The sequence below is a fragment of the Typopeltis vanoorti genome, chromosome 8, assembly GCF_054136105.1.
Source record: "Typopeltis vanoorti isolate ZY-2024b chromosome 8, IOZ_Tvanoo_1.0, whole genome shotgun sequence".
Lineage (NCBI taxonomy): Eukaryota > Metazoa > Arthropoda > Arachnida > Uropygi > Thelyphonidae > Typopeltis > Typopeltis vanoorti.
In genome coordinates this window covers 18,811,260-18,831,821 of record NC_143556.1, presented here as the reverse complement: position 1 = coordinate 18,831,821, position 20,562 = coordinate 18,811,260, and the positions used below count along the sequence as shown (strand labels likewise).

The 20,562-nt window shown below is 38.6% G+C and overlaps 1 protein-coding gene across 1 annotated transcript in view; it reads left to right on the top strand.

Moving 5' to 3' along the window:
- Positions 1-20,562, top strand: part of LOC150103771 (carnitine O-acetyltransferase-like) — a 214,323-nt gene that overhangs the window by 122,127 nt on the left and 71,634 nt on the right. The window contains exon 8 of the mRNA XM_090396967.1: positions 346-518. Within this exon, the coding sequence (XP_090253093.1) occupies positions 346-518 (173 nt within the window). The remainder of the gene's footprint in view (positions 1-345; positions 519-20,562) is intronic.

Sequence of the window (20,562 nt, the reverse complement as noted above, 5' to 3'; positions counted from 1 at the left end):
ATTTTTTTATGATTTCAGATAGTACAAACTGTTTTGGTCAGGTATGTCCAAAATTGCTAGTATTCCTTTGTTTGGTATCCAGGTAGACCTAATAATAGGTTACCATAGAAGTGCAGCCATTTTTTTCCAGTCTTTGCATTGCACTTTGAGGTCTTCTCCCTGTTATTTAACTTTTACCCTTATACAATAAAATAAATCATATTATATTAAACTTTTGTAAATGTTAAAAACCAGTTATGATATATGATATTTATTAATAGTTATGAAAATATAAAACTTTTCAGAAAATTATTGAAAATTCCAAATGTACTGACCTTAAAATGCTTATTTTCTTCTTGCAAATAGATGAAAGAAACAAAGAGGCCCTTAAATCAATACATAAGTCCCTGTTTGTGTTATGCCTTGACAAAGCAATTCCTAACACAGGAGATAGAATTAACCATGCAATGAACCAAGTAATTCATGGTGGAGGAGCTATCTGGAATAGTTGTAATCGTTGGTTTGATAAAAATTTACAGGTATATTTCAACAAATCAAATTTTTATATTACTCTTAATGTCTCATTAAATTTTAAATATCTAAAGGAGATGAAATCAAAACTTGTGTTACTTTCAAAATTGATTTTAATTAATTATGGCATAATTTTTGAATTCATCTCTTATGCAAATGATGACGAATCTTTATGAGCCAACAATATTCCGATACTGCTGGAAGACAAAACTGGAATGTGAGAAAAGATTGGCCCTTAGATCCAAGGAAAATCCTAGGGAATTTTTTAGCTATGTGGCCAGTAAGAGGAGAAATGACTATGGAAGAATGACATTGTGGGATAAAAATGGAAATAGAGTGATTGATGCAGAGGACATAGTGGAATTGTTCAATGAACACTTTATTGGAGTATTTCATCCTGGAGGAGTCAATTTGAATACTAGAGGGATAGAGCAGGTTCAAGATTTAGAGGTGCAGGAGGAGAGTGTGTTCCACATACTGAGTACTCTGGATGTTAATAAAGCTGTGGGACTGGATGGTATTTCACCACAAGTTTTGAGAGAATGTGCTAAGGAACATACAGTGCTCTTGACCCGGCTTTTCAATGAAAGTCTGGCTGCATGAATGGTGCCCATGGAATGGAAGGAAGGTAAGATAGTACCATTGCATAAGCGCAGTAGCAGACTGGAAGTGTCTAATTATAGGCCAGTTTGTGTGTCATCAGTAGTTAGATCTTGGAGAAAGTAGTGAGGGACCATATACAGCATTGGGCAGATCAGGGTAATGTTATCAGTGAGAGTCAACATGGATTCGTGAAGGGGCGCTCTTGTTTTAGCATGCTAGCCTTTTATGATAAAGTTACAAGAGCATTAGATGAGGAAAAGACATATACTGCCATTTTCCTAGACTTAGCAAAGGCATTTGACAGGGTGCCACATGATATGCTGATATTCAAGTTGCAGCACATAGGTCTGGATATCAGATTGGTCAACTGGATTCAGGATTGGCTGTCCGATAGGTATCAGAGAGTTGTATATGGTGGATCAATATCAAAGAGGCAGAAGGTTACAAGTGGGGTTCCACAGGGCTGAGTACTGGGACCTATATTGTTTAACCTTTATATCAATGACATTGTCTGCGGATTGCAAGGGGATATTCGGTTGCGGATGATGCAAAGCTGGGAAGGGTTATTAGTAATAGTGCAGTTGTGGTAGCCCTGCAAGAAGATTTGAATAAGCTAGATAGAGGCAAATGAATGGGGGTGTCAGTTTAATGCAGCAAAATGTAAGGTCTTGAGGTTTGGAACACATTGATGGGATGCTGCATATTCTATGGGAGGAGTTAAACTGGAGGAAGTAGGAGAGACAAGAGATCTGGGTTTGATTATTGATATAAACCTGAAATTTAGGGGACATATTGCAAAGGTAATGAAGGTAACGCAGAGGATTGCTGCAATAATGAAAAGAACACTGACATGCAGAGATAAAATGGTTATCATTCCGTTGTATAAGACTCTGATCAGACCACACTTAGACTACTGTTCTCAGATCTGGTACCCAGGATTTGAAGGGATAAATTAACTGTGGAAAGGGTACAAAGGCGGATAACAAAGATGGTGTTGGGACTGTACGATGTTAGTTATGAGGATCAGCTGAGGGAGTGTGGACTGCAGAGTTTGGTGGATAGAAGAAGGAGGGGTGATATGATTGAAACTTTTAAACTGTTGAGAGGTGGTTACAGGGTTGACACTGGGGAGTTCTTTCACTTGGTTGAACAGCAGAAAGGAGTCACGACAAGGTGCCATTCCTGGAAATTATGAGTCTTGATAGACTTGTGTTTCTTAGAAAGGACCTCCCACGATGAGTCTTTTGACTCCATGGAGGCCTGAATAATAATAATAATAATAATAATAATAATAATAATGAAATTCAAGATATGTATGGAAGAGTGAAAATGATGAAAACAAATAGTGTTGGTATAAAAGAGGTAACGAAAGACTCACGAGTAGCGTTGTATGATGATTCAATTATTAAAGGTGTACTAGATGAGAGGATGCATAAAGTATGTTTTATTAGAGGTAGAATGAGTAGAGTGATTGAGGCATTATATAAGAGGAATAAGCGAGTAAAAGAGTTGGTAGTTTTAATAGGTACAAATGACTTGACTGCAAATAAAGAACATGTCAGATTGGATATCAAGAGGTTATTATGAATGATATGTTAGCAGAAATGTGTGAGGAGAAAGGAGTGCAGTTTGTTAATGTGTGAAGTGAGTTTGAAGGACGAAGTGAACTGTATAAGAGTAATGAACTGCATTTGAGTGGTTTTGGTGTGAGTTGCTTGGAGTAATTGCTTCTGGAAGGTGGAGAAGTGAGTATAGAGAATGAATATGATAGTGGTAAGCAATGTGGAAGAATGGAGAGTAAGACAGGAGAGATTGAAGAAGTGGTTGTGAATGAAAAAGTGAGCGGCACATGAGTATAGAGAATAAGAGAACAGGTGTGCAAGATGACAGACAAACGGGGAGGCTCAGGGTGGACAGAGGAACACAGCATGAGAAAGGTAGATGCTCCAAGAGGATGTGAATGCATGTGTAGATAGGAAAGAAGGGGATGACCTGGGATCAAGGGAAAACAGTTCAATCTGAAAAAGGTTCGAAGATGCATAAGGAGAAAAAGAAATTGCTCGAGTTAAGCACGGAGAAGTCACATCAAATAAGTGATGTCAGTGGAACTAGCTATAGATCCAGGAATAAATTGCTGTGTTTGTATACAAATGCTAGAAGTTAAGAAACAAGGCAAATGAAATGGTTGCATTAATTGAGTCTGTTCACCAAAAAATTTTTGTAATAAGTGAGACATGGTTGGATTAGGATGACATCCTGACTGGAATAGAAATGTTTCGTGAGGATAGAAAGGGTAAAAAAGGAAGGAGGAGTGCTGCTATTAATGATAGAGAAAGAGTTATGTCGATATAAAGTAGAGATGCAAGAGGGAAATAGTGCCAGTGGTTTTGAGGCAGTATGGTGTGAAATAGAGGTGAATAGAATGAAATAATTGGATGTTGTTATAGACCTGGTAATGAGGATGGCAGTAATTGTAAAATGTATAATCAAATTATCCAAGCAAATAAGAAAAGTTATTATCATGGGTGATTTTTATGGCAATATAGACTGGGATGATGAGATTGCAACTGAGAGTAAAGAAAATGAGTTTCTTGTGTTTTTGAAAAACAACTACCTCAGAGAGTATATAACAGAGGGCACATAAGGATTGAGGGTCTTGGATTTGATCAGTTCATCAGAGGGTGTAATTATAAATGAAGTGTGAAATCACCCTCCGGTTGGTGAGAGTGACCATGAAGTGATTACCTGGATTGTTGCCAGCAGTGTGAGTACCTTTGTGAGAAAAGAGTATATGTGTGTTAAACTGTGAATGAAATTTTTATGTATATTTTGTTCTTCATTCACATTTAACATAACCTATCATATATTAAGCATGACTTGTTTAAAAATTATTTGTTAATCCCTTGCTTAAGAATTATTTTTCATGTATTATTCCTGAATTTCATCAGCTATTATTATATTAAATAATTTTAATGTATATTTTACTATTGGAAGGACCCAGTGATAAATATCATTTATCTTATTTACTTTATTCCTTCAATAATATTATGAGAAATTATATGTATATAATTTAATGTACCTTATATGTATACTGTAACATATATTTTATTATTATTAATTGTAAATGAAATGAAAGAGAAAATTAAGTAGCTGTAATATTTTATTAATGTTTTTCATTACTCAATGTAAAAGTATAGCCTTATGTAACATTAACGTGAATGTTTACGTTTTGTACGTTGCCATGGAGAGAGAAATAAAATGGAATGCACGTGGGTAGACCGTGAGCTTCGATAACGAGGAGAGAAGAAAAATATATGAGTGGTAATATAAGAAAAAAGAAGAGAGAGTTTTTGAAGCGGGAAAAAGGAAGGATATAAGCAAGGGGGTGAAGGTAAATAAAAAGGACTGAAGGGCAGGAATTCAAGAGAGTAGTATTTAAAAGTGTGCTAAGACGAAGTGAAAACTTATAGATAGCTGAAAGTAAAGTCAGCAGTGGCATTAATAGGGATTTGGTGCCGTATTTGGATAATTAAAGGACTGGAAGGTTAATGAAGGATGCAGAATAGATCCAGTTAGCTTAGAATTACTACTTATTTCTATATTGCTTTTAGGAAGAATGGTACAGAGCTTAATTTGTTGTGAAGTAGTAAACAAGGATATCAATCTGTCCTATAGTTGCCGTCGAGAATTGTGAAGCGCGACAAATAATAATCTAGTTATGACCTTGAAGAATTCTTTTTAAATGTGTTCCATAGGTGTAATAAATATAATTTGAAGATGTGCTCACATTAAATCTGACGTGCTGAAGATTGATTCCGGTAAGGACAGTCATATTTTATTTGTTTCTGTGTATGAAGACTTGAGTGATAGTTCGATTTTGCTCATTCTAACATTTACTGTGGCATATCACCGAAGTTAGAAGTTAAAAATAATTTGCCTTGAAATAATATCTGCCGTGTTTAATGATATGATAAGTGCCAGCTGAGAGTTAAGTGTGGAGTATAACTGAGAAATATGAGCAAACTAATTAAACTAGAAATTCTGTTGTATTAATCTGAGTAAGGAACCTTGTAATTGAGAAAACTGTGAAACTTGTATGTGAAGATTTTGAAGACTGAATTAATATGAATGATTTGACCCGATGTACTAACTTAATTGTAATGTCTTATTTTAGAAGTGGAATTCATGTATTTGTCATATAACTTTATATTAAATGTTTTGTTTTATTAATTTCAATACTGTGTTTGCCTGATTCTTTTTTATTGCACCGTTCATAAATAATTCGAATCTAGCAGGAGCCTCAAGTGAAAAATATTAAATTCGGCCTGAATGAGTAAGGAGACTGCTAATTTAATTGAAGATTGATTCTACTATTTTATATAGACTAATCTAAATATAGGGTGGTGCAGTATAAATATAAATTTCTCTACATTTGGATTAGTGATCAATTAGCAATTAATAGATTTTATTAATAAGAGTACGTTACAACAAAATGGCGGATTCGAAACTAGGATGTACGTTCCAACATGTGGAACTACAAGGCTGGTGATTATGAAGAGCTCAGGAGATAGCTTGCAGATGTAGCTTGGAATGAGGAGTTAATTGGAAAAGAGATCAATGCCGTTTTTGGGGGGGGGGATATTCAAGAACTATCTAGTAGAAGCAGTGTCTAAATGTATTCCAAAGGTCAGAAAGTTAAATAAGGTAGATATGAAATGGATGAATGAAAAGATTAAGCATGCGATACAGAAAAAAAAAAAGGCATTATGGAGGCAGCATAAGAGAAGTGGTAGTAACCAATTCCATGAGGATTACAAAGACCAGGCAAGGAGGATGACTTGGTTGGTAGGGTAGCAAAAGTGAAGTATGAACAAAAATTAGCTAATGAAGTCAAAAAGAATCCTAGGGAGCTCTTTCAATATATTTTGCACCAAAAAAAAAAAAAAAAGAATGATTATGGAAAGATAACATTGATTGGAGAAAATGGTATAAGGACAACTACTGCAGAAGATATAGTGGAGATACATAATAAGCAGTTCATAAAAGTCTTTCATTCTTGTGAATGTTACATCATGGAGAGGAGAGATTGTAAGAGAGCAAGAGGTATATGGGGAATTGAGCAAACTTGAAGTTAAAGCTGTCGGACTTGATAATATATCACCACATATTCTGAAGGAATGTGCCAAGGAGTTGATATCTGCCTTCTCATATTTTTTTAATATAACTCTTGCACTGGATCGAATTCCAAAGTAGTGGAAGGAGGGCAAGATTGTGCTGATTCATAAGGGAGGTGATAGAACTCAGGCATCAAATTATAGGCCTATCTGTGTTTCAGGTGTGGTTAAGTTGTTTGGGAAACTAGTGAGAACTAGGTTCCAGAAGTGGTTGACAACAATGGAATTATCTTTGATGGACAGCATAGATTTGCTAAAGGAAGGTTATGTTTTATTAATCTACTTATTACAATAAGGTGATGGCTTCTTTAGGCAGAGAAGAGGGATGCACAGTAGTATACTTAGATTTCACAAAAGCTTTTGATATATTACTGCACGATAAGTTGATAGTCAAACTAGAGCGGATGGGGATTGGATATTAGATTAGTGCATTGGATCAGAGGCTGGCTATCTGATAGGTATGATAAGTTGATAGTCAAACCAGAGTGGATGTAGTTGGATATTAGATTAGTGCATTGGATTGGAGACTGGCTATCTGATACCTATCAGATAGGCATACCTGGTGGTGTGCCTCAGGGGTCTGTTTTAGGGTCATTGCTGTTAATCTGTATGTCAATGATATTGGCAAAGATTTGGATGGGGATATTCAGTTGTTTGCAGATGATGCAAAGTTGGGATGAACTATAAAGAGCACAGAAGATGTTTTGGCCTTACAAGAAGACTTGAATAAATTGAGTGAATTGGTGTGGGGGATGCCAGTTGGTATTGCAAAAAAAAAAAAAGGTTTTAAAATTTGGGAAACAAAGTTGGGATGTTTAGGAGACACATTGCCAAAATTGTGAGGACAATATAATGAATTCTGGCAATGATGCAGAGGCTGAATTGTGGGAGATTCTGGTTATATTGTACAAGGCCATAAGCCACATATGGACTACTGTGTACTTATTTTGTCACCTGGTTTTCAAAAGATAAAGAGCTATTGGAAAGAGTCTAGTGGTGACTGATTAAGGTATATGAGGAAAGGTTGAGAAGATGCAATTTTCCAAGTCTAGTGGATAAGAGGAAGAGGGGTGATATGATAGAGACTTACTATAAGTTAGTAAGAGGTTGTTATAAGATCAATGTTGAAGAAGTTTTAAAGAAAACAGTAGGGGATCAAGAGAGAACCAGAGGTCATCCCTGTATAAGGAGGGTGTGAGCAGAGGATTGAGAAGCAGGTTTTTTGCATGCAGAGTTGTGATTCATCTCAAGCAAGGCAAGGCATTCCTTGCCTGAAAGAGTGGTGTCTGCAGAGAATCTGAGTGTGTTTAAGGTGTGGTATGATGAGCTGTATGTATGACAAAAGGACTTCCCCAGATGAGTTTTTGACTCTAGAGGAGGTGGTCTTAGGTAATAATAATAACCCTTTCCAGCTTTACATCATCTGTAAGCAATTGAATATCTCCCTGCAATCCATTGACCATGTCATTCATATAATGGTTGAACAATATAGCTCCTCGTACTGAGCACTGAGGAACTACACTTGTAATCATCTGCTTCCCTGATACTGCTCCCATTTACACAACTCTCTGATATCTATGAGACAGCCAATTCCCAATCTTGTTCATCAACCTTATATCCAAACCCATATGCTGCACCTTAATTATCAGCTTATCATATAGCACTGTGTCAAATGTCTTTGTAAAATCAAAAAAAATATATAAAATGCAGTATACACCTTCCCTCCTCATCACCCACTCGTTACTTTATTATAAAGGCAATGAGATTACTAAAACAAGAGTGCTCCTTAACAAATCCATGTTAAGCCTCACAGATAACATTACTCTCATCTGCTGAATGTTGCATACGATCTTTCACTAATTTCTCCAAAATCTTAACAGGTGCAGAAGAAATCAAACTGGCCTATAGTTTTATACTACTATTTTATCACCACCTTTATGCAATACACTATCTTACTCTTCCTCCAATCCTTAGGCACCTTTCCCATAGCTAGACTCTCACTAAAAGCCAAGCCAAGTCGGCAGAACTGTCAGTTCTTTAGCACATTCTCTCAAAACACGTCATGAAATCCCTCCAATCTCCAGAGTACTTTGTATTTGAAACATGCTCTTCTCATGCACTTCTGAAACTTGAATTCCCCCCCCCCCCTTCCCATCACTCTAGTAACAAAACTTACATTTCCAGGAAGAAATACCCAAAGTGATCATTAAACAAATCCACTATGTTCTTTGCATCAGTCACTCTACTCCCATTTTTCTCTAATGATGTCATTGTTTCATAATTATTGCTCCCCCTACTGGCCACATAGCAAAAGAATTCCTTCTCATTTCTCCTTGGATCTCAGGGCTAATCTCCTCTCGTGAAAGATAATTGGTATTTTAAAAATAATTAGTGATACTGAATTCCTTTGTAGTGGCTTACTATTTTTATTGGATGTTTCCTTGCTGTTTGCGAATTTTTTTTGTGTGTGTGTGTGTGTGTGTGTGTGTGTGTGTGTGTGTGTGTGTGTGTGTGTGTGTGTGTGTGTGTGTGTGTGTGTGTGTGTGTGTGTGTGTGTGTACATGTGAGGAAAACAACTCTGTTACTTCTGTTACATATATGAACTGTTATAGCACTGATGAGTATAAGAACAATGGCAGGTGAATTCAATATGCAGGATTTTGTTCACTGTAGTGTATGTGAAATGTGTTCACTTCAAATAGTAAAAGATGAAATAGAGTGAACTAGTAAGTTGTGTGTAGTAAGTGTTTTGCGAGTGAGTGTCAGAAGTGTGGGAGGAGCGAGAAGTATAGTAGGGTGTGTAGAATAAAAAACAAAAACCGGAAAATCAGAATAAGAATGTTAGCAAGGTGGTAGAAATAAGTGAAGGTGAACAAGAAAAAGTATTAAGGGAAAGATGGAAGATGAGGAGAATGATGCGATGGTAATGAAAGAGATGGTGTGCTTATGTGAAATCCTGTACAGGAAAAACATAAGAAAAAGCAGTTAGAGAAATGCCTGGTGAATAGTATGACATTGAAGCCTAAAAACAGTGAGGCACAAGGCAGGAGAAAACAAAGCATGAAAGAACAAAAAAAAAAAAAAAGGGAGTTTAAGGAGAAAGTTTTGCATGTGATTCCATGAGAGATGTGCTTGAGGAGAGCATGACGAAATTGTGCTTCCCTATATGTTAGGGAATCTCTGCTGTTTAGATTCTTTCCTTTTTCATTGAGCCAGCTACCCTCTCTAATGCCTTGAAAAATTTCCTCATTTCTTTGGTAGAACCGTCTGTGGGACCATAAGCACAAATAAGTCTCATTGTCCAGTTCCCTTTTTTGATATTTTTCCACATCACTCCACTGTGGAGAATTAAATCCAGGACAAGAAGGTGACTAGTTGTCCACATCAGAGCTCTATAATTGAGCTACTACTATTGAATTTGTACATCAACAATATAGAAAGCTGGAAAGATGAGTTAAAAAGTCTGGTAATATGAGCAAGGATAAAAGGCTACCAGTTTAATATAACAGCTTTTATAAGTGTAAGGTTATGTACTTTGGGGAAGAAGAAATCATGAGCTGCACATTTGTACTACATTTATAGAAATAAACTACGAGAAATCGATGAGGCCAATGATTTGAGCATGATTGTGGACAGGGAGTTGAGGTTTAAAAGGCATATAGCAAAAGTAGTCAAAATAGCTCATTTGATTTTTTAGATATTGAAGAACACACTAAAAAAGCAGGAATAGGGAGTTTATTACAGATGTTGCCTTATTATAGATTATAAATAGGAATAATAAACTCCCTATCCCAGCTTTTTTTTCATGAACAGACCAATATAATAACTGTTCTGTGGATTAGGAAAGCAAGTTCATAGGTGGAAAAGAGGAAATATAACAGAAACATATAAGTTATTAAGGTTTCATAAGACTAACATGGAATAAAAGTAGTCTATTTGTGAAGATACTTCACATGCAAATGTTGCTAGCTTATTATTATTGTTATTACGGGCTCCAAGGAGTCCTTAGACTCATCGAGGGAGGCCCTAAACATCATGTCAAGAAGTATCCAACATTTGTGCAGTATCTATCATACTTTGCTTTGAACTCATTCATAGTCATAGCACCCACAACAGACTCTGGCAACCTACTCCACTCATTTATTACTCTCCAAGCAAAAAACCTGGTTCTAACACCTTGCTAACTACACTTTTACTCAGTTTCCATGGATAGCACCTAGTTCTCCCACCACCAGACCTGTTCTAAAAAATTTCCTCTGAATTAATCTTGTAAAAACCCCTTAGTAATTTGTATGCCTCAGTCATATCACCCCCTTTTCTACCTATCAACCACAAATCTTCAACCTGTTCTCATAAGGTTCATTCCATAGACCTTCTACCATCTTGGTCACTTGCCTCTGGATCTTCTCCACCTGATTGTGCATAGGATTAAAAGAAAAATATAATTTTTTTATCTATTATAATTTACTCTAATTGGTAAATCCCAAACTTTATTTGGTGTTATTAAACTGATGGTCCCATTCATTTGCCCACCTATTCCATTTCTTCAAATCCTCGTAAGGGACTACAACATCCATACTACACTGGTATCCAAAAGTTAATTATGAACCACATGTTTATCTGTATATGGAAAAATTTTCATGACTACAACCAAATATGGACATAAATTTATTGCCAGCATACTAATAAATTATATTACACAAAAATGTGTTATAAATTTCATACAAATTAAATTGCAATACAATTCTGGAAAGTTACAAATTTCCTAAGGATGTAGTTAAGGAATTAATGTACAATGCTTACAGAAAACTATGTGGAGACACATTTCAGTATGGAATATGTCCACCTTGAACTGCGATGCAGTTCTCACAACACCATACCATGCTTAGCACCAAGTGATTCAGGAGTTCTTGAGGCAAACTGACCCATTTCTCATTCAGAGCAAGGATAATGTCTTGTCTGTTTCCTGGAGGAGAATTTTGAGCAGCAGTGCATCTCCATATTGCATCCCAAACATTTTCTATGGGGTGGAGATCTGGGGAGCATGTTGGCCACTTAATTCAATTAATATCTTTGCTCCCAAGAAGTATCTCCACTGCTCGTGTACAATGTGGTGTAGCATTGTCATCCATAAAAATGAATTCTTCCCATATAGCACCACGAAACAATCAAACATGACATTGAAGAACTTGGTTGTAATATCGTTCACCAGTCACAGTCCAATACGCATAATGGGTGCACTTGTAGCTCAGTGCACCCATTATGCGTATTGCCTCCCCACACCATGACCCTCAGCACTGCCGTATCTATCCCTTTCAAGAACATTCTCACAATGGTAAGCAGTACCACTTTCACGCCAGATCAAGTGTCATCTAGAACCAGAAGAAGACTAAAATGACTCTCATCTGTAAAGATTACATTAGCCCATTGGTGTCTTGTCCAATATTTATGAAAACAACACCACTGAAAACATGCTCTATGATGAGCTATGGATACAGTGATGCAGACTACAGACCTTCAGGCATATAGTCCTACTTGTCACAAATGTTCTTGCCACAGTTTTTTAAGATATCTACGCACCTGTGCTTGAATGGAGCCGACTTGCAAGCTGACCTACCGTGTTAGTATTGATTATGTGTATTGTTATTATAACCAAAAATCTGTCATGTTCTGTGGTAGAGTGAGGGCAACCTCTAAGCAGATGTCTGGAACACATCCCATTGGTTTGAAACACTGCCGAGAGCCTGGATACTATGCTATGTGAGATTCCAAAGTCTCTGGCAATATCATTAATTCTGTGGCATTCAAGCTTTCCAATAATTCTTCCCCACATGAAATCATCTAGATTAGGGGTTCTCAACCTGGGGTATGCATACCCCTTGGGGATATGTGGTAAATTTTTTGGGAGTATGCTGTGAGAGCTCAAAAGTTTCTAGATCGAGTTGCTAAGCTGGCAACACTGATACTGATTAATTTCTGAGAAATGAGTGACGAAGCATGGCTGCTTTGAAAAATAAATATAGGCACAGGCTGGACGTTGAAGATGACTTGCGACTCTACCTTAGCAAGATAACCCCACCATTGATGAACTGTACAAGCCTAAACCAGCACAACCATCTCCCTGATTACCCAGTAAAATGTTTATAATTTTATAAGATTTGTTAAACTATTTATGTCACTATTTGTTTATTGATATATGTAATTTATGAATACAAAATTTAACGTGTATATACATGGGTGGTCTGGAAAGTTCTCGACAAGATTTTTTTTTCTAGGTTGCTACATCTGTCATAAGCATCCATGTAAAATTGCAAGTCATTCTATCAAGTAGTTTTTTATACAGCTGTCGGAAGCCAAATTGTTGTCTGTATCCCTTGAAATGGATAAAATTGAGTATCATGCAGTTATACAATTCTTTGTAAAAGAAGATTTAATGCCAAAAGAAATCCATTCGAAGTTCATAAAAGTTTATGGGCACTCTTCCCATCATTTTCTACAATTAAGAAATGGGTTGTCAAGTTTAAACGAGATCATACTAGCCTTGAAGATGATCCACGTGAAGGACGTCCAACAAGCGTAACAACACAAGAAATCATTGATTGGTGCACAATATGGTATTGGATGACAGGTGAGTCAAAGTGCATGAAATTGCTAAGACTATAGGCATTTCAAAAGAACATGTAGGATACCTTTTGCATGAAGAATTGCAAATGAAAAAGTTTTGCTAAAGATGGGTGCCATGCAGATCAAAAACACACTCGCATGAAAATCTCTGAACAGTGCTTGGAGCATTTTAACAAGAATAAAACCTGATTTTGTGGGTCGATTCATTACTATGGATAAGATTTGGATTTATAAGAACACACCAGAATTCAAACAGCAGCCAAAACAGTGTGCAGAAGCCAGTTGTTCAGTGCCAAAGAAGACAAGGTCATGGCATTGGTGTTTTGGGATGCTAAAGACATTTTGTTTATTAATTATCTTGAAAAGGGTAAAACAATAACCGGGGAATATTATTCCAATCTTTTAATCAGACTAGATGAAAAAATTTGTGAGAAAAGACCAGGTTTGCTGAAAAAAAAATCATCTTTCATCATGACAATGCACATGCCCATAAAGGTGTTTTGGGCAATGGAAAAATTAAGGGATCTGCACTATTATTATTATTATTATTATTATTTATGTCTCCATAAAGTCAAAAGACTCATTGCGTGAGTTCATTCCTAGGAAACACAAAGTCTATCATATCACTCCTTAAACTCATTGACCATTCTCGCTCTCACCACTCTATCGGGCAATGCATTCCATGGTTCAACCACCCTCCATACAAAGAAACCACTCTTCACCCTCTTGCTCACAGTTTCTTTTCGTAATTTCCAGGGATGGCCCCTTGTCATTACTTCTTCCCACTGTTCAACCAAGCTCTCCCCAGTGTCAACTATGTAACCATAGTTGACACTGGGTTTCTTCTATCCACCAAACTCTACAGTCCATATTCCCTCAGCCGATCCTCATAACTAACATTGTACAGTCCTGAAACCATCTTTGTTATCTGCCTTCAGTGGCGCACTCAGGATTTAATCTTGGGGGGGCCGATTTCAGTAGACGATTTGAGAATACACAGTATGCATTGCAAAGAACCTATGACTGAGCATCTGCAGTGATTGCCAATACATGATACCCGTGATCTCTGGCTGGCTCGGGAAAACAAAGTATCATCAGAGCACTACTTAATTCGCCTTGCTTTCACGCCGGCCACGATTCCTGGGAGCCAGAGGGTATTCCCACCTTATGTGACCGCTAATTCATAAGTAGTATAGAAACAGAAAACACGACAAACATAAATTAAAAAAACAAAGAATTTTAATTAGGAAAAGATTTTTTGGAAAATTTTCTAGACTTTTCTCATTCATTTTCCAAAAGAATAGTAATTATTCTTTTGGAGGGGGCCAGGACCCCTTGGCCCCCTCCATGAGTGCACCAATGTCTGCCTTTGTTCCCTTTCCACAGTTAATTTATTCCCTTCAAATCCTGGGGACCAAATCTGAGAACAATAGTCTAAGTGGGGTCTGATCAGGGTCTTATACAACGGAAAGATAACTCTTTTCTCTCTGCAGGTCAGCATCCTTCTCATTACTAGAGCAATCCTCTGTGTTACCTTCACCCCCCCCCCTTTGCAATATGTCACCTGAATTTCAGGTTTATATCAATCATCAACCCCATATCTCTTGTTTCCCCTACTTCCTCCAGTATAGCTCCTTCAATAGAGTATGCAGTGTCCCATCAATGTGTCCCAGACCTCAAGACCTTACATTTTACTGCATTAAACCGATACCCTCACTTCATTTGCCCATCTGTCGAGCTTATTCAAATCGTCTTGCAGGACTACCACACCTGCACTATTACTAATAACCCTTCCCAGCTTCACATCATCTGCAAACAACTGAATATCCCCCTGCAATCCACTGACAATAACATTGATATAAAGGTTAAACAATATAGGTCCCAATACTGAGGCCTGTGGGACCCCATTTGTAACCCTCTGCCTCCTTGAAACTGCCCCACCATACACAACTCTCTGATACCTATCTGAGAGCCAATCCTCAATCCAGTTGACCAACCTGACATCCAAACCCATGTGCTGCAACTTAAATATCAGCTTATCATGTGGTATCCTGTCAAATGACTTCGCTAAATCCAAGAAAATGGCAGTATATGCCTTTCCCTCATCTACTGCTCTTGTAACTTTATAATAAATCCCTCCATGAAACTTCCCCAAGTTGATGTCTAAGACTATTATATTACCTGCCTTATAATTTCACATACGTTCCTGTCTCTTTGATACTCCTGCATGTCTATTCATCTTCCAAGTCAAAACCACATGGTCACTTTCTCCAACTGGTGGGAGAGATGTCATCTCAGTTATTATCAACTCTTCTGATGCTATGACAAAATCCAGAACTCTTGAACCTCTTGTTACTTGTATTACATGTTGCCTAAGATATTTGTCCCTCAAGTATTCTAGAAATTCCATTCCCTTATTGCTACATGCATCTTCCTCTCCCCAATTTATACTACTGTAGTTAAAATCTCCCATAACAGCCATTCTTCTTGCACTTGCCAAGCTCAACTGTCTAAACATCTCCTGGTCCCCACCCTTTGTGCTCATTGGTTTGTAGCAACACCACATTAAATATCCTGTCTTGCCCACCTCTACCTCACACATTATTCTTTCAAAATCATTAGTTTCACTGCCTTCCAAAGCCTCCACTCTTAGAGGACATAAGTTGTCACTTATCATAAGCAGTACTCCACCACCATGCTATCCCTTCCTATCCTGCCAAAAATGCTGTACCCTGCTACTTCTATTCATGTTATTATATTCTCTTCTGTCAACCATGTCTCAGTGATCCCAATAAACTTTGACCAGGTTGTTGCTATCAGCACCACCAATTCCTCTCCTTTATTAAGGATACTCCTGGCATTAGTATAAAGCATAAAAATGCTACTGTTTCTATATGCAGCATTATCCCCTTTAGACTCCACTGGGCTCAGCATTACCTGATGTCATTCCTCTTCTCTCAAGTACCAATTCCCACAAGAGGCCACTACTACATCCACCTTCAACCTTCTAATTTCTCTGTATTGACACACTGACTTGTTCAGAACAGCAATCTCTCCAGATGCCTACATCTTTCCTCATTTAAATGCATACAATTCCTCTCTTTGTCCTCAAATGCCCTCCAAGCATCGACATTTTCCAATCCTCTCTTCTGACACATTTTAGCTATTATATTATTCAATATTACTGCCATTATGCTCAGATTGTCACTATCATACCTAGGCATCACACACACACACTCTTTCCTTTCTGCATCTTCTTTCATACAACCCAAGCAAGAATCTTATATCTCTCATTGCCCAACTTACATTACCTCTCAAGTCATTTGTTTCTACCATCACAATCATCTCATCTACCCTTTCACCCTCTTAGTTGCCATAGCCACACTTTCTATCAATCCACACAGTGGATCATTGAGTCCCCATACATTACACCTCTTACTACCCTGTTCCTGGATTGCTCACATGCATCCCTCACTCTCTCTCCTCTAACACTTTCTCTCTGTGTTCCCCTTACCTGCCTTCCTGATATCACTCTATCCCTGGTTCCAGTGCTCCCTTCTCATTCTTCTAATTTTCTCTCTCTCTCTCTCTCCTACTTTTTCCGTTCTCTCCTCTTCTATCATTCCCATAACTGTCTCTCATTCTCTTTCTTCCACTGTTCCTATTCTTTCCTCTTCTATCTTTCTCATCCCCTCTCTTCCACTTATCCTATTCTCTCCTCTTCTATCATTCACATAACTCTCTCTCATTCCCTCGCTTCTACTGTTCCTATTCTCTCCCCTTCTACCATTCCCATAACTCTCTCTCATTTCCTCTCTTCTATTTTTTTTATTTTTTTAAATTTTAATTTTTATTTTTAATGTTGGGCCCATACACTGCAGGTTGGTTGGTCAACCTATAGTACATTAGTACCATGTATGGGTAGTGGGTTGGGAAAGGAGGAATTTGTTGACATTTGATTTGAATGACTTTAAATTGTATTCCTTGGGAAGCCACACGTCTCTGCATAGACCATACATCTGTGTGAAAGTGGGGGGAGAGAGTTGCTAAGGGATGGATCGTTGATAAGTCTAATTGCTCTCCTCTGTATTGAGTCAAACATTTTGAGAGAGCTTTTGGGGGCCCCACCCCATATGTGGGAGCAGTATTCAATAGTTGGGCGGATTTGTGACTTGTATAATGTTAATAGCTGTTCGGGGGTGAAGTAACATCTTGAATGAAAGAGAAATCCTAGTTTTTTTGAGGCTGAGGATGCAATGTTTGAGATATGTTTGTGCCAGGAGAGTTTGATGTGGGGGTGATTCCAAGGAGCAAGATCTCAAACTGTCTGGAAATTTGGATACCGCCAAAAGGGATACTGAGAAAAGGTTCTTTTTTATGGAAAATAGTACAGAACTGGGTTTTATTGGCGTTGAAATTTATGAGGTTATCCGAACCCCATTGTTGGATGGCTTTGAGATCGGAGTTGAGGGTGGTGGTGGTTGATGTTCTGTAGGTTGAGGTGAGTTGTGTAGGGTAAGACTTATCAAATGCAAGCGAAGAGTGTAGTGTACTGTCGTCTGCAAAACTGTGTATTGGGTTGGAGGTCAATTGCAGTAGGTCATTGATATATAGCAGGAAGAGGGTTGGTGAGAGGACAGAATCTTGTGGGACCCCAGCATTAATTGGGTGGTGAGAGGATAGGGAGCCATCCACCGTCACACACAGGGTGTGTCCAGATAGAAAACTGGCAATCCATCTACAGAAGTCCTGGGTCAGGCCAAATGATGGTAGTTTGCCTAGTAGGCCTTTGTGCAAGACCTGGTCAAAGGCTTTGAAGATATCTAGTGCAACCATTTGAGATTCACCAAACCTCTCCATTGCATTTGTCCAGAGATGGGTGATGTATGTGAGTAGATCTCCTGTTGATCGGCAGTGGCGGAATCCATACTGGCAGTCATTTATTTGGTGAGTGTCTTCAAGATAGTGAAGGAGTTGGGAATTGATGATTTTTTCCATTACCTTTGACAGGACTGAGGTGAGCGAGATAGGGTAGTAATTGGATGGCAGTGACTTGTCACCCTTCTTGGGAATGAGCTGAATATAGGCCAATTTCCAGTTTGTGGGATAGATTCCAGTGGAGTAGGAGAGTATATATAGGTGACATAGGATAGGGGTCAGTTCTGGAGCACAAACTCTCAGAACAATTGGGGGAATGCCATCAGGACCAGGTGACTTTTTTGTGTCTAATTTGGACAGTATTTTTCTGATCTCATCCTGGGGACATTTACCATCGTCAGTTATGCATGCATTTTAAGCAAAGTATGAGGCCAGAAGATTGACTTTTTCTATGGGTGATGATGCAGTAGAGCCATTGAGGTGTGACAGGGGCAGGAATAGTATTGGACAGAAGTTATGGCCAATTGCTTTGGCAAGAGACCAAAAGGCGGCTGCTGTATGGTCAGGCTGCTAGTTTCCTGCTTTTTGCTCTTTTGAACTCTGTTTTGGAAGCGTTGATTGTTTTTTGCATCTATTATGGGCTTCGGTGTAAGCTCTGGAGGATGGGGTTCTTGATTTCAGCCATTTGTGGTATGTCTGGTGTTTTATCTCTACAGCCTTGGCACATTTTTTGGAGAACCAGTATTTTGTTAGGGAATGGCAGTTCAGAGGAGTGCTGTGTGGAATGTATGTATTCATGCCAGTGAGGATTACTTTGGTAATAAGCTCAGTGCATATGTTTGGGTTGGAAGGCCAAAAGCAATAGTCCAACCATGGGAATGCGGCATAGAAGTTGCGGAGGCTGTCCCATTTGGCACTGTTATAGTGCCAAACTACTCTTGTATGGGAGTGTCTGTGTAAACATTGTTGCATTGGGGAGGAGATGAGCACTAGGTTGTGGTCAGAATTGCCCATGGGGCTCACTACTTTCACTATGTATTTGGAGGAGTCATTGACGAGGAAGAGATCTAGGATGTTTGGGGAGTGGTTTGGGTTATCTGGTATTCAGGTTGGCATCTGGACAAGCTGTGAAAGGTCGTTGGTGATGGCAAATGTTTGGCTCTCTGCCTGCAAGATCTGTACAACTGGAGGAGAAAATCCAGCTAGTGTTGTGGATGTTAAAATCTCCTAGGAGGATGATTTTGCTGTTGGGAAAGTGGGATTGGAGAACGTTGATTTTTAGGGAGAGGAAATTAAAGAGCTCAGGGTGGTTGGTTGATTTGGGGGAGCGATAGAGACAGCAGATGAATTGGACTGAGTGAGGAAGGGATATTTTCAACCAAAGAAGGTCAAGATTCTAGGTTGGGTGCTCTCTGGGAAGGTATGTCAGAGCAGATGTATGCACAGACACCACCCTTGGGAAGAAAGTTGTTGAAGAGTGTGTAGTTTGGAAGGTTGAGATAAGTGGTGCTGGGGGGGGGGGGGGCAGTGAGAGTTGTGTTTCTGCCAGGAAGAGTAGGTGGGATTTGGTAGACTGTAGGTGGTAGTGGACACTATTCAGTTTCAGTTTGGAGTTTAGGCTATGTGGTGCCTGCATGCTGGTCTCCATGGTGGCTGCTAGTGGCATCGCTTGGTTTTTTCACCAGTTTATCTTGTCTGTAGTCGATGGTCTAACTGTTGTCACCATTTTGACGTTTTTCTTCGAGTTGTCTTCGAAGCTGGCGTCTTTGTTCCCTTTGTGCAAATGATAGGTCTAGTTGTGCACATATGCGTGACTGGGGACAACTCTCTTTGAACTTGTTGTTGATCGCTGTTATTATTTTTGATGTACTTGACGGCATGTCGCAAGTCACTTTTACTAGGTGCAGAAAGTTCGTACCGTCCTTCCTTTTATTTATAGGCCCGAAACGATGGCACCTGATGACATTCTTAGGATCAATGTTGCATTCTTCAGCTAGTTTATTGATGTCCTCTTGTAATGATTTTCCATTTTCCGTTGGGAAATTCAAAATGATGGCATTGAGTTTTTTGTGTTTAGCCTCCATCAAGTCGTTTACCGTTGATGCGATTAGATCACGAAGTTCTTTCACTGGCAGAGTGGAACTTGCATTGCGCTGGTTTTCAATTTATTCTAGCTTAGCTTTGACTGCACGTATTTTGGAGATAAAAGTTTCATTTAAAGCATTGATGTGCTGTTCGAGGCTTTCGACATGTTTACCTATGTTCAGAAGTTGTTTTACCGAAAGGAGGCACAGCGAACAAAAGAATGGGTGGTTAAGTTCGATAAGTAGCTTTTGCGCTGCTTCGTCTATTTTCACGCAGGAAATGTGCAGCCAGTGGCAACAGAACTTGCAGCATATACCCTTTTTATGTCTTTGACACCAGTTTTGAAGCTGTGGCACGTAATGGGTATGTCGGTGGTGGTTGATGGCACTGTGCTGGTGAGACATGTGGTGCTCGTTCGCCGTTAGCTTTTGATGCCGCCATCTTTGCTGCATACAGTAGGCATCGTGAGCGCTTACACGTGGCTGATTTAAAATTGGAAGGATAGCTGATTTAATACACTATAAGTACTTATAGGTTTTACTGAAGTATTCCGCTGCTCGATATCCACTGTTTGGTTTCCATTTGATGGTTAATTTCGATGGAAAAACACTCACAATAATGGTAAATTGGGGAGCACAAGTTTGAAGTAGCTTATTCACCTACTGTTCCTATTCTTTCCTCTTCTATC